Genomic DNA, 14,092 nt, shown 5'->3' with positions numbered 1-14,092 from the left:
CCGGGGTCCCTCCTGGCTCCCCAGCAGACAGCCGCCTCTCGGAGACCCTGCAGCTCCCACTCTGCCTCGCCCCCGCCCCCTCCCATGGCCTTAGCCATCACAGGTTGGCTTTTTGTTATAGGTGAGGAGACAGGATAGTCTGGTGGTCAAGAGACAGGGCGTGCTCTTGGCTCAGACATGCTGGGGTTCAAATCCTGGCTCAGCCAGTTGCTGGATATATGGCCTTGGGCCAGTTACTTAAACTTTTTATTCCTCATGATAAATATCTACAGGATGAATTAGGCATCGTTTTTTATTTCTTTAATATTTCCTCTTTGTTTTTTATTTTTGCTATCCAATCTTTGTCCTAGGCATTAAGTGTTTATAATGTTTTGAGAGAAGTTTTACTCCAGAAAAATGTGATGGGGATTGAGAGAAACGCTGTGAGATGGTTCACAAATATGCACTTCATGATCCTAGTCACAAAAGAGAAGTCTTTCTATCTGTCTACCTATGTATCCATCTGTCTGTCCAGCCTGGGGAAAAACAGGACCAGGGAGAAACAAACCTTGATGTTTCATGTCCCTGGGATTTTTCATATGTGCATATTGCTTTTGTTAATACTTTTATCAACTTCCTATGAAATTCTAATGAGCATATACTGCTTTTTAATCCCATAACATGTTAAAGTTTTCTTACACAGACACATGAATACTTACTCTTAAGAACAGAAATTTATTTCATACCATTGACACTTCAAAAATCATTACTGGCCTTCACCAAAGCAGTCTTTTGAGTTATACATAATTTAAAAAGAGGTAGGAACTGGAATAACAAAACAAAACAAAAAAACTGAAGTTCAAGTTACCAGATAATACTAGCTGGTACTTATTATAGACCGTTCTACAACCTATAAATTGACTTTTGGCATTGGTTCCTGCCTCATTTAGCAGAATTTTCAGAAATGTGTTAAAAGGAAAACAATATGGAACTTTGTTGCAAAATTAAGTTAGTCCAAAACAACTTCATTTGTGTGATAGGAAAGGAGACAAATGCAGGGTATGTTCTTAGGGTTGTGAGAGTGTGTGTGTGTGTGTGTGTGTGTGTGTGTGTGTGTGCGCGCGCGCACGCGCGTAAAAAGAGACTTCTTGCAGGGTTTTAGAGTTTTAGATTCATTGCTGGCTTCATAGCTTTCATGGTTTGGCTGCCAATTCTGAAGTCTTCCCCACCTGGGGCCATCCATGGGGTGTCTGTCCTGCCACCTGGGGACAGAGGTCATGGCATGTGCTGGGCCCAGTCCTGCTCCACTTGCTTCCTGGCCTTCACATCTGTGTCTCTGACATGGGCCCTGACGTCGTATACAGGTTACTCTTTTCTGGGCTCTTTTTCTTTTCATCTTCATCAAATTGAGCTTCAATCTCTGCTGGGTTGACATAAGTGTAGAATCGAGCCATGATGGCAAATATTACACAGACAACCAGAAGCAATGCAGCAAATAGGATGTATTCAGCCCACTTTGGAGTTGGAGTTGGAGCAAGGAAAAAAAACACAAAAATAATACAGGTCATAATAATGTATAGATTGTGTGTATTTATCTTGCTATGTCCGAATGGAAGGTGATTTGAAGTTACATTATGGAAAATTGGTAAGTGACTAATACAGATACAGTATGGCCAGTTTTTCTGGAATGCCCAAGATAGATAGATGCCAACATAAATGACATTTTCCTAATAGCACTGGGGCACAGCAACAAAAGACTTTGGGAAGATGAGAGAGAATTTCCAGAAATCCCAAGCCTTCAGCCACGTGGCTGCTCCTGGAAGGATGAGGCCCAAGAGAACACCAAGCAGCACCTTGGGGGATAGAAGAATGTGCTGAACAGTGTCAAGTCAAGACCCCCGTGTCACCCCCTGGAAACACCTGGAGCTCATGAGCACATGGCATTAGCACGTCCCCTGATGGAACCCGGTGCAGGAAGTAGTGAAACGGCTGGGATAAGACAGCTCCCTTAGGAGGCAGATCTGCTGCAGTGCCGGAGCAAAGAGTTTAAATATCAGAAAAGCCCTCACTTTATTGTAGCTGGAAAAATTACAACCACCTGTAGAATGGTTTTACCTTCAGGTATGGAACTTTATGAAAGTTTATGGATAATGTGTCTGCTTTGGGGCTGTTAAGCTGCACTCATGGAAGCTGGGAGAGATGTTTCCTTTGGGAGTAAATCACATAAGGGTGCATGTACATTTTTTTTTAATTGAAAAAAATATAACTAATCACCACTGACTAAATCACAAGTACACATTACATTGCTTTTTTTTTTTGAGACAGAGTCTCACTCTGCTCACTCTGTTCCCCAGGCTAGAGTGCCATGGCATCAGCCTAGCTCACAGCAACCTCAAACTCCTGAGCTCAAGCAATCCTACTGCCTCAGCCTCCTGAGTAGCTGGGACTACAGGCATGCGCCACCATGTCCTGCTAATTTTTTCTATATATATTTTTAGTTGTCCAGCTAATTTCTTTCTATTTTTAGTAGAGACAGGATCTTGCTCTTGCTCAGGCTGGTCTCGAACTCCTGAGCTCAAACAATCCACCCGCCTCAGCCTCCCAGAGTGCTAGGGTTACAGGCATGAGCCTCCACGCCCGGCCTTATATTGCTTTTCTAAAAACAATCAGATCACTAAATTTTATTAAAAAGATATTCTGAGTTACCCACTCCATGTTCCCTCAAGGGTGCATGGACTTTAACCCAATATGTTTATTTTGGTCGTCAATTCCTGATATAGTTTGGCTATCTGGCCCCTCAAAATCTCATGTTGCAATTTGATCCCCAGTGTTGGAGGCGGGGCCTGGTGGGAGGTGTTTGGGTCATGGGGTTGGATCCCTCATGAATGGCTTGGTGCCCTGCCCGTGGCAGTGAGTGAGTTCTTGCTCTTAGTTCACCAGAGAGCTGGTTGTTTAAGAGACACTGGCACCTCCTCTGGTGCTCCCTCTCCTGCCATGCGCCACACCTGCCCCCCCTTCACTTTCTTGCATGAATAAAAGTGTCCTGAGTCCTTTCCCAGAAGCAGATGGTGGCACCATACTCCTTGCACAGCGTGCAGAACTGTGAGCCAAATAAATCTTTTTTCTTTATAAACTACCCAGTGTCGGGTATTCCTTTATAGCAGCACAAAACAGAGTACGGCAATGACCAACTGCATAACACCAAGTGGACACAAGAAGAATCATCAGACACTGCCATAGGCTATTTGGTGACAGCCCTATGGGGCTGGCCTGGCAGCTTTATCCAGCCATTAGCCCAAATGGCCCTGTAGACCATGCAAACAGCTAGGGAGGGTCATGACGACTATTAGTATTGGCAGATAAGACAGGGCTACATGCGATCTCCCAGCCACCAAGTACCTGTTTGCTGAACTGGCCTGCCCCTGCCACGATGAGCACAATGATGTTGCCAACAGCCACCGTCAGCAGCCAACTTGCTTGAACCACTGTCTTCATGTTGGAAGGAGCCTGAGGAAGCAAAGCAAAGAGAATCCCAGTCTAGATGTCGGCCTCACAGCAGGAGAACACAACTCACCGGTTCATTTCATTGAGCAGTCTACCCTACAAGTGCATGTGAAATGTCAGGTTGGTTTAAATGTGCAAAGGTTCATCACTTGGGTAACATGACAGCCAGACACACAGGAGCACACAAGAGCCCCTGCGTCTCACTCCACATCCTTGTCGAGCTGATTTTTAGTTAAATGGACAAATCTACAGACAAATTCATTCCGTCTCTGAAGAAGAATTTCCAAGCAAAGCCATCAGCATGGCATGTTCCTCCCCACAATGGAGGCTTCTCTCCAGGCTGTAACCTTGCCCCTGTGTGGCTTTCCTGCCACCTTACCAACATCTCTCTGCAAACTCTTGTCACCTGTATTACAGTCACCTCGTTTATGAAACTGTGAGGTCATCACAGAACGGGATTGTCTAAGTCACATTCACCATCTTCACTATAAAAACGGAAGTGACTAGGCATGGTGGGACACAATGACTATGACTGCAGTTTTGTCAAAATAGTTCAAACATTAAGCTCTGATGTGGGTGGAACAAACCTGGCCTCATTAGCCTTGAGACAGTGTAGGGACAGGGCTTGGGCCCCTACGGAACCTGAAAGATAATGAGGACATGGGCCTGTAACTGAGCACTTCTGTGCATAGCTGGTGCCATGTGGCTGGTTCAGAACGTAGACCCTACTGACTCTCAGGACCCTGGAGTGTCACTAATACACTTTCTCCTCCTCAGGACTCTCAATCTCTAGTGTATGACGTGGGAATACGGACACACGTGGACATGTGCACTCTCAAAGCTGAACCAAGTAATATTCTTTTTTTTTTATAATGTATAATTTGTAATTTTTATTTCAATAATAAAGACATACTAAAAGACACAATGAAGGAGTCAGAGGCTGGAACCTAAAATTAGAATCCCTTGGATTTCAACAGCTACAGATGCAGACTGACCAGGGGTGCCCTGTGGCGAATCAGATATCATGGCTGGGTAAATGATGGCAACGCAGATTTGAAACTGTGAACAGTATTTGGTGAAGTTCCAGACAAAATACATTTTTCCCTTGCCTTACAATGATAGGTACATTTCTGGAAATTTGGGTGATATTACAATGGTGAAAAAAATACTTTTGTTTATATGTAAAGCAGATTTAGGTTCTGGGCTCAGATCATTTGCAATAGGTTCTTTTACCTCCAGGAATGTCCAGCCACGTGGCACACATGGAATTCTTTGTTATACAGGATTGTCCAGCTCTTTACAGGATGTCTAGCATTCCTGCTCCTATTATGACAATAAAAATATCCCCCCCCACCCCCCGCCCCAATAGTTCAAAATGACACTGGAGGTGCCACTGCCTTCACTGAGAAGCACTGACTGAGAGGGACAGAAGTAGACAGCCAAGCCCCTGGGAACAAGAAGGAATCCACAGTGGCCAGAGTTCTGAGAAGGAGGAAAGGAGAGAGATGAGGTCAGAGAAATTGGCAAGGTCCCTATTATACCTCATTGGCCACAGTGCAATCCCAAGACTCAATGCCAAGGGCAATGGTGGGGGCCACTGTTAGGTTTTCTGCGAGGGAGTGACATGGTCTGGCCTTGCTGTGGAGTGGTCACTCAAAACTTGTTACTCAGCAGATTGCACTGGACTTTTCTGAGAATTTCACACCCTCGTTCATTCACTTCATTCATTCAATACATAAGGATGGAAGTGTGTCTCAGTGATCTATTGCTGTTACAAGCTACACCAAAATGTAGTAGCTCAAAGTAACAGTTTGTTGTTTTCCCTTATTCTATGGGTTGGCTGGACAGTTCTTCTGCAGGTCTCACCAGAGTCACTCATGCTGCTGTCTGTATTCAGCTGAAGGGTTGGCTGGGGACTGGGCACAGCTGTGACAGCCAGGATGACTGGCTCTCTCTCCATGTGCCTCCTTTATGTGGGGCTACTTCTAAGTATCATGCAGCATTCCAGGAGTGCAAAGGAAGGACTGGGCCAGGCCTCTCGATGCTTAGGCTCTGCAACTTGTGCAGCCTCACTATTGCCATGTTCTATTGGTCAAGACCAGTCACAGGGCTGGTCCGGGTTCGCCAAGTGGAAAAAGAGACTCTACCTCTTCCTGGGAGGAGCTTCAAAGTGGCATCACCAGCAGCGGCACTTTTGGAATTTACGGCCATGAAACATTGTACCTAGCTCTGGACCAGGCCCTGGGGTTACAGCCTGCCCCTCTGCGGCCTCTACAAAACGTCAGAAAATGCTATGAGCCCAGACTCGAGCATTTGGGCAGGCCTGCCTGAGAAGTCTCCGAGGTTTCCAAGAAAGACAACTGTCCTTGCAGGAGCCCAAGCAGCACCATGTCTGCCCTGGGGGAGGCCGGAGGGATCCAGGGGACATTGCTAATGGCTGTTGTGATATCATTTTTGCGGGATGGAGTGGAAACTGCCCTGGTTCCAGACATCTGTCTTTCTACTCTCACTTGCAGGCTGGGTGACACTTGCCATTTTGATTTCTTCTTTGGTCAAATACCCTCAAAGCCCCCTGTCCTGCTCGCTGCGCTGTGAGGATCCACAGGTTTCTAAGGGACTGGATAAACTCCAGAGGGACAGACGCGGCACTCAATGAACAGTTCACTGAACTGGAGGGCCAGGAGCCGGCGCCGCTGAGGTGACGGGAGGGTTGTGGGGATCAGTGCGTCTTGCCAGCAGGCATGGTGAAATCGCGCGGTGCAGAGTGCCCATGAGTACACCTTCCCCCTTCTCTGCCTACTCTCACCCTCCCTCTCCCTCCACTCCCTACCTCTCCTGTTTCATCTTCTCTCTCCATCTCCCAACATGTTCTTTCCATCCATCCTCACTTCCTGCCCTTCACCGCCTTCCCACACCATTTCTTTTTCTATCTCCTTCTGCTTTCCCTCTTCTAGCTTCCTCCCTCTTCCCTCCCTCTCCTCTTCTCTCCTGCTTCCCTCTTCTCTGCTCTTCTCCTGGCCGCCCTCCTCCTACCTCCTCTCTCCCCTCTCTTCCTATCTCACTTTTCCTCTTACCTTCATGCCTCCACCTGCTCTTTTACTCCCCTGGTTTCCTCTCTCTCCTCCTTGCCTCCCCTCTGTCCCTATCACCTCTCTCATTCCTTCACCAGCTCCTTTCCTCCAATCTTCTGTCCCCTCACCTCCTCCTCCTGCCCTTTATCATCTCTCTCACTCACCAATTCTTTCCCTCAGTTCTCTCTCCTCCTCCTCCTCCCCCTCTCACCTCCAGCGCCACCTCTCCTCCCAGTCACCTCCTCCCTTTTGTCCCCACATCCCCTCTTCCCTGCACCTACTCCCGTGGACCTCCCCACCGTCTTCCCTCCTGCCTCCCTCGCTCTTCCGCTCCCCTGCTCCCCAAGTAATGTTCTTATTCAGTAAAGACAAGACTTGCTGATCTCAAGGGCCTTGTTTTGGGGAAGATGCCCTAATGCTTTCTAGAACTTTCTAATACTATAAACATACAGCCATGTCCAATTTAAATTACGTCGCACCAGCATTTTCTGAAGGCAGGGGTATGGCAGAGGGGTGGTAAAAAAGATGAACAAGAGACCTGAGCATATGAGGACTTCAATCCCGTGACGGAGAAGGCCACCTCGGCACAGGTGATAAGGAAATACTGTGGGATTTGCAGAGCCATGTTCACTGTGTTGGGTGAAATATCTTCAAACTCCTTTACCTCGGGGCAGCCATCGTCCTACGCCAACAAGGCAAAAGAGGGAAAAGAAATTAAAGTCAAGATGGCGTCTAAAATAAATTTTTTTTTTTTTTGAGACAGAGTCTCACTCTGTCACCCTGGCTAGAGTGCCATGGCATCAGCCTAGCTCACAGCAACCTCAAACTCCTGGGCTTAAGCGATCCTCCTGCCTCAGCCTCCCAAGTAGCTGGGACTACAGGAACATGCCATCATGCCTGGCTAATTTTTTCTATATATATTTTTAGTTGTCCAGCTAATTTCTTTCTATTTTTTTAGTAGAGATGAGGGTCTTGCTCTTGCTCAGGCTGGTCTAGAACTCCTGACCTCAAGCGATCCACCCACCTCGGCCTCCCAGAGTGCTAGGATTACAGGCATGAGCCACCACGCCTGGCCAAAATAAAGTTTTTTTAAATAGGCCAGTTGAGTATGACTTTCCAGGCTTATGTGATGTGATTTATCAAGTAAGTACACATTTTCAACATAAATACACAACACTGCATTTTATGTTTGTGGTGGGATAGCCTTTGTAGGATTTGAGAATATGTTCAATAGCATTTTCCTCTTAAATAAGAGAGTAGATTAGGTTGGTTTAGAACATTGCCATCTCTTTGAACTATAAGATCCTAAAGTCCATGTTCATAGTGCATAAGGGAGCATCAGACACTGGTCAATGTGAACTTTTAGCCAGAGGAAGTCAGTCTGTTTAATTTAGTTCTAATCGTTATCTTAAGTCTATGTTAAAGAGTTAGTGGTGAATTAATTCTGAGCCCATTTAAGACACAGATCCTAATAGTACTCTAGTTAAATCATTCCTATGTCCTAAGTGCTGTGAGTAGCACTTGGGACACACTGCAGGGAGTCACTCACCTTCCTTTTGATCACAAAGGTGTAAGCACTGCCAAACCCAAGGTAGAAAGATGTGAAATCACGTGGACACTGCGTTGGAATCTCTGCTGAGTTTATTGTGAGGCTTTGCCTATTAAAAGAAAGAACAATATAGGTTAACACTCTTGGTATTAAAAGCTTCAGTGTATTTTTTTTTTTTTTTTTGAGACAGAGTCTCACTCTGTTGCCTGGGCTAGAGTGAGTGCCGTGGCGTCAGCCTAGCTCACAGCAACCTCAAACTCCTGGGCTCAAGCAATCCTACTGCCTCAGCCTCCCGAGTAGCTGGGACTACAGGCATGCGCCACCATGCCCGGCTAATTTTTGCTATATATATTTTTAGTTGGCCAGATAATTTCTTTCTATTTTTTTTTTTTTTTTTTTTTTTTTTTTAGTAGAGACAGGGTCTTGCTCTTGCTGTGGCTGGTCTCAAATTCCTGACCTCGAGCAATCCACCCACCTCGGCCTCCCAGAGTGCTAGGATTATAGGCATGAGCCACCGTGCCCGGCCTTAAAGCTTCAATGTATTTTTGAAAGAAAAAAACTTGAAATCTTTGAACTTTGAAGCAAAGAGTTCAGTACAGGTACTTACATGCCAGAAGGAAAAAACTGATATTCGCTGGCATTGTAACTGGTGACATCTTCATAAACCTTCCCACTCACGGTGACGTTGATGACCTTATTAAAGGTATTCACAAATCTGAAACAGGAAACCATCTGTCTTGTAACTCTGAGGTCCCCAAACCCTGCTGCGGCCTGGTACAGTCCACGGCCCGTTAGGAAAGGGCACAGAGCTCCGCCCCCTTTCTGTCCCCCCAACCCCTCCCTATCCATGGAAAAATTGTCTTCCAGGAAACTTAGGGAGGGGGACACACAGCAGGAGGTGAGTGGCTGGAGATAGCTAAGCTTTATCTGTATTTACAACCTTACCGCTGTACCCCATCCATGGCATCACCTCCTGAGCTCTGCGTACTCCCCATACACCCACCCCCCCATCCATGGAAAAATTGGCCTCCAGGAAACCAGTCCCTGGTGCCAAAAATGTTGGGAACTGCTTTGTAACTGAACTATGGAATAATTTATTCTAGGTCACAGTACCTGTAACTGAAGTTGGGCAATGCTCTCTTTTTATTAAAAAAAAAAAAAAAAAAGGAATTCAAGATGTTTACAGAACACTTCTAGAGAATAAAGGCAGAAAGTCAGCAATGCTAGCTTTGCCCTTGCTCACTCACTCATGAAAACACACCTAAAAGAACGTACTGATCACAGTGTTTATACGTGCCAGGTATTGTCCTAAGGACTTTGTGAATATCACCTAGTTCCATGATACTTCAGGATATTCAGCAGGGACTGACATAGGTACTGACCCTTCCCTTCGAGAAGGCAGCCATGCCTTGTGTTCCTTGCTTCAGAAGCTTTAGAGCTCAAGTAATGAGGGACCAAAGCCAGACGTTGCCCAATCCCTAAAAGACAGCCCCCAACTAGCTCACCCATTTCCTACCTCTAGGAGGCTGAGGCAGGAAGGGCTCCCAGGGTTGGGGAGGAGAAGTGGCCAACCAGGTAATGAGAGAGTTTTAACAGAGATACATTTTTAAGGATATAAAGTAACATTTCAGGCTGATCACACTTCTTGTTTTGTTTGTTTTTGAGACAGAGTCTCCCTCTGTCACCCTGGCTATAGTACAGTGGCATCATCACAGCTCACTGTAACCTCAAACTCCTGGGCTCAAGTGATTCTCCTGCCTCAGCTTCCTGAGTAGCTGGGACTACAGGTGGCCTGGCTAAATTTTTCCATTTTTAGTAGAGACTGAGTCTTGCTCTAGCTCAGGCTGGTCTTGAACTCCTGACCAAAAGTGATCTTCCTGCCTTGGCCTCCCAGAGTGCCAGGATTATAGGCATGAGCCACTGTGCCTGGCCCTGATCACACTTTTATTATATTGTGAATAATATTTATATGGTCATATTGCAAATCCTGTTTATTGGTCTGTTTTTTAGACTCAATCTAGCACATGGAAAACACAGAAACATAAACATGATAAATGTTAACAACGTGAAACACACTGGAGCTGAGGTGAAAAATGAAAGCTAATTTCTTTACCCTTTATATTAGCAAGTTAATAGATGTGATTCTAATCATATATTCTGTGTTATTTCATGTTTTAGTGCTAACTAGTAAAAGCTATATCAGAAATTGTTGTCGTGACAGGAGAATGGGGAATAGGGTTCAAAGCTGAAGTGAATAGGGAACCTACTCTTACTTTTTCCCAATTTATTCTTATTTTTCATTCTTATTAAAAAATTATTAAAAACTTACAGTAAATTGGCTTTTTGACATAGAGTTCTATGAATTTTAACATGTATCTAATAATAGATTCATAAATACTGTCCCAATCAGATTACGTGGCCACCCGAATGGTACTATCCTTAGTCAAACCTCTCCTCCACTTCTAAGCCATGACAACCATTGATGTGTTCTGTGTCCCTATAGTTTGTTTTTGCTTTCCCAGAACCTTATGTATTATAAATGGAATGACAGAGCATGCAACTTTCTGAGACTGGCTTCTTTCACAGCATAATGCACTTACAGCATAATTCATTTGCAATTGTTCCTCTTTTTTGCTAAGTAATATTCCACTGTATGGATGTCCTATAGTCTATTTATCCATCACCTGTTGAAGGACATTTGGGTGATTTCTGATCTTTGGTGATTATGAATACAGCATCTATAAACATTCCTGTACAGGTTTTTATGTGAACATAAGTTTGCATTTCTTGCAAGTAAATATCTAGGTGTGGGATGGCTGAGTCGTATGGTAAGTGTGTGTTTACCTTTATAAGAAACTGCCAGACTGTCTTCAGAGGGGCTATATCATATTGTACTCCCACCAGAGATGCACAGGAGTTCTAGCTGCTCTGCATCCTCACCAACACTTGGTACTGTCAGTTTTTAAAAAATTGTCATGGCTATCCTATAGGTGCATTATAACTCACTGTGGCTTAGTTTATATTTCCCTAGTGACCAATGACATTGAACCTCTTTTCATGTGGTTATTTGCCACTTGTGTTAACGTATCTCCTCTGGTGACATGTCTGTTAAAATCTTTTGCTTTTTTTTTTTTTTTTTTTTTGTGTGTGTGTGTGTGTGTGTGTGTGTGTGCTGTTTTTACTGGGGTATGAGACCTGCGGTGGGAAATGTCACTGTGGGGTATGGTCTACCCCTCCTCACAGGGAGTGTCCCTTCTAATCTTCCTGGGGTGCTTTGTGGAACATTTTCTTCTTCCTGGAGTTGCTCTGGCTGCCAGCAGCCCCTTCAGGCCCATGGCTGACTGTTCCCTGCTTGGAAGAGGATTTCCTCTCTTTCCCAGAGGTGCTCTTGTTGCCCGCCTACTCGGGATCACTGACTGCTCTTCTCTCCTTGGGTGAAGATTTCTTCTTCTTGGGAAGACTCACGCTGCCAGGGGCCTCTGCAAGGTCACGAAACCACCTCCTGCTTGGAAAGAGGTCCCTTTGTCTTGGGTTTGGAGACAGACAGATGGGTGGTCTTGCATCCCATTCTCCTGAGAAAACTCCTGGGGCTTTTGCTTTTTCTTCTTTTTGGGTTTTTCAACCATCTTCTCACGCTCCTCCCGAGTACTCTTGCTGTTTTCTGAAGCAGCGAGGACAAGAGCCACCAGTCGTTTCTTCTCCTGTGTCTCTGGTTTCCGATAATCTCAGCAGCAGCTTCCTCTGCCTGAAGCATGGCTTCCTTCCTGACATCCAGACTCTGTCGTGGACTCTCTCCAGTCTCACAGGACAGCTGCTCCTCAGCTGGTTCTGGAAGCTTCTCCACCGGCACACTCGCGGGCACCTCAGAGAGGCAATCGATCGGTGAAGCAAGGCTGCATCTGTTTGCCAGGCGCTGCGGCCTTTGTACTTGGCAGCTGCTCGGCCCAGGAAGGTGGAGGGGACGGTGAGTCCAGATTTCGGTGTGTTGCCCCTTGTCTCCAGGGCTCTGGAAACTTGGTCCCTTTGCTGGGTCCTGGGAATCACTCAGACACCAGGACTTTGCTTTATTTTTTAATTGGATTATTTTCTTATTATTGCGTTGTGAGAGTACTTTATATATTCTGGATACAAGTTCCTTGTTAGAGATGTGATTTAAAACTTTTCTTCCAGTTTGTAGCTTATCTCTTCATCCTCGTAAGAATGACACTGACAGAACATTTTTAGTTTCGATGATGTCTAATTTATCAAATTTTTCTTCTATGGATTGTACTTTTGGTGTCATATCTAAGGGCCCAAGATCACAAGGATTTTTTATGTTTCTTATAAAAATTTTATAGTTTTACATTTTACATGTAGATCTATAATAAATTTTGAGTTAATTTTCATATAAGATGTATAAAAATTTTTATATAAATTTTATATAGGAATTTTGCATAAGATGTGAGGTTTAGGTCAAGTTCATTTTTTACATGTAAATGTCTAAATGTTTCAACACCATTTGTTGAGAAGACTTTCTTTAATCCATTGAATTGTCTTTGCACCTATGGCAAAAATCAGTCGGCTTCACTTGTGTGGGTCTATTTCTGGACTGTTCCATTGATTTATGGGTCTATTGCTCTGCCAAAACAACTTTGTCTTGATTATTGTACCTTTAGAGTAAGTTTTAAAATTAACAGTAGTAAGACTCTTTCCACATTATTCTTTTTCAAAATTATTTTAGTGATTCCAATTCATCTAACTTTCCGTATAAATTTTAGAATCAGCTTGTTTATATCTATAAAAATAATGCTATGATTCTTAAAAATTAATTTATTTTTATTTATTTATTTTTTTGAGACAAAGTTTCACTCTGTTGCCTGGACCAGAGTACAGGGGCATTATCATAGCTCATTGCAACCTCAAACTTCTGGGCTAAATCAATCTGCTTGCCTCCTTAGCCTCCTAAGTAGCTGGGAGTACAGGAGTGTGCCACCACACCTGGCTAATTTTTTTTTCTTTTAGAAGTTTTTGTTTGTTTGTTTTTTGTTTTCATTTTTGTTTTGAGACAGAGTCTTACTCTGTCACCTCGGCTAGTGTACAGTGGCATCATCATAGGTCATTGCAACCTCAAACTCTGGGCTCAAGCGATCCTCCTACTTTAGCCTTCAGTGTAGCTGGGACTACAGGGGCCCACCACCACGCTCAGCTAATTTTTCTATTTTTGTGTAGAGACAGGGTCTTGCTATGTTGTTCAGGTTGGTCTTGAACTCCTGGCCTCAAGTGATCCTCCTGCCTCAGCCTCCCAAAGTGTTGGGATTATATACGTGAGCCACCACACCCAATTCAATGATTTTTTGATAGGAATTGAACTAAACCTATAGATCAATTTTGGGAAAATTGACATCTTTACCATACAGCCTTCTGGTTAATAAAAACAGATGTCTCTCCATTTACTTAGCTCTTTGTTGATTTCTTTCCTAAGCATTTTATAGTTTTCAGCACTTAAATCCTGCACATATTTTGTTAGACTTATGTCTAAGTCTTTCATATTTCGGGGAGCAATAGCAAAAATGATATGGTTTTTAAATTTCTGTTGTCAATGGTTCATTTCTAGTATACAGAAATGTGATGGATTTTTCATTGTTGCCTTTGCATCCTTTGATCTTTCTAAACTCACTTATTGATTCTATGAGCTTTTTTTGGATAAAGTCCTGGGGACTTTCTATGTAGACAACTGTCATCTGGGTGTAGGAATAGTTTTATTTCTTCCTTTCCAATCTAGATGCTTTTACTTCTTTTTCTTGTCTCATTGCTCTGGCAACCAGAAGGATGTTGAATGGGAGTGGGAGAGTGGAGACTCTTCCCTTGTCCCTGATCTTAGTGCAGAGCTTTAGACTTCCACCGTAATGTTAGCCCGAGTTTCTGTAGGTGCCCCTTTTCCCTCCTATTCCTAGTTTGCTGAGAGCTGTTATCACGCACGGATGCTGAATTTTATCAAATACCTTTTCTG

At 44.2% G+C, this 14,092-nt stretch overlaps 1 protein-coding gene across 1 annotated transcript in view; it reads right to left on the bottom strand.

Moving 5' to 3' along the window:
- Positions 1–1,088: 1,088 nt before the first annotated feature.
- The window catches only part of LOC123649063 (solute carrier family 15 member 1-like), a 33,435-nt gene continuing 20,431 nt past the window's right edge, over positions 1,089–14,092 (bottom strand). The window contains exons 19-23 of the mRNA XM_045566988.1: positions 8,711–8,818; positions 8,104–8,212; positions 7,093–7,236; positions 3,379–3,486; positions 1,089–1,493 (exon numbers count right to left, since the gene is read on the bottom strand). Coding sequence (XP_045422944.1) covers positions 1,302–1,493; positions 3,379–3,486; positions 7,093–7,236; positions 8,104–8,212; positions 8,711–8,818 — 661 coding nt within the window. The 3' untranslated portion in view covers positions 1,089–1,301. The remainder of the gene's footprint in view (positions 1,494–3,378; positions 3,487–7,092; positions 7,237–8,103; positions 8,213–8,710; positions 8,819–14,092) is intronic.

This window comes from Lemur catta, chromosome 13 (assembly GCF_020740605.2).
Source record: "Lemur catta isolate mLemCat1 chromosome 13, mLemCat1.pri, whole genome shotgun sequence".
In the NCBI taxonomy this organism is placed as follows: domain Eukaryota; kingdom Metazoa; phylum Chordata; class Mammalia; order Primates; family Lemuridae; genus Lemur; species Lemur catta.
Note: the sequence above shows the minus strand (reverse complement) of the source record. Positions and strands in the feature narration are given on the sequence as shown.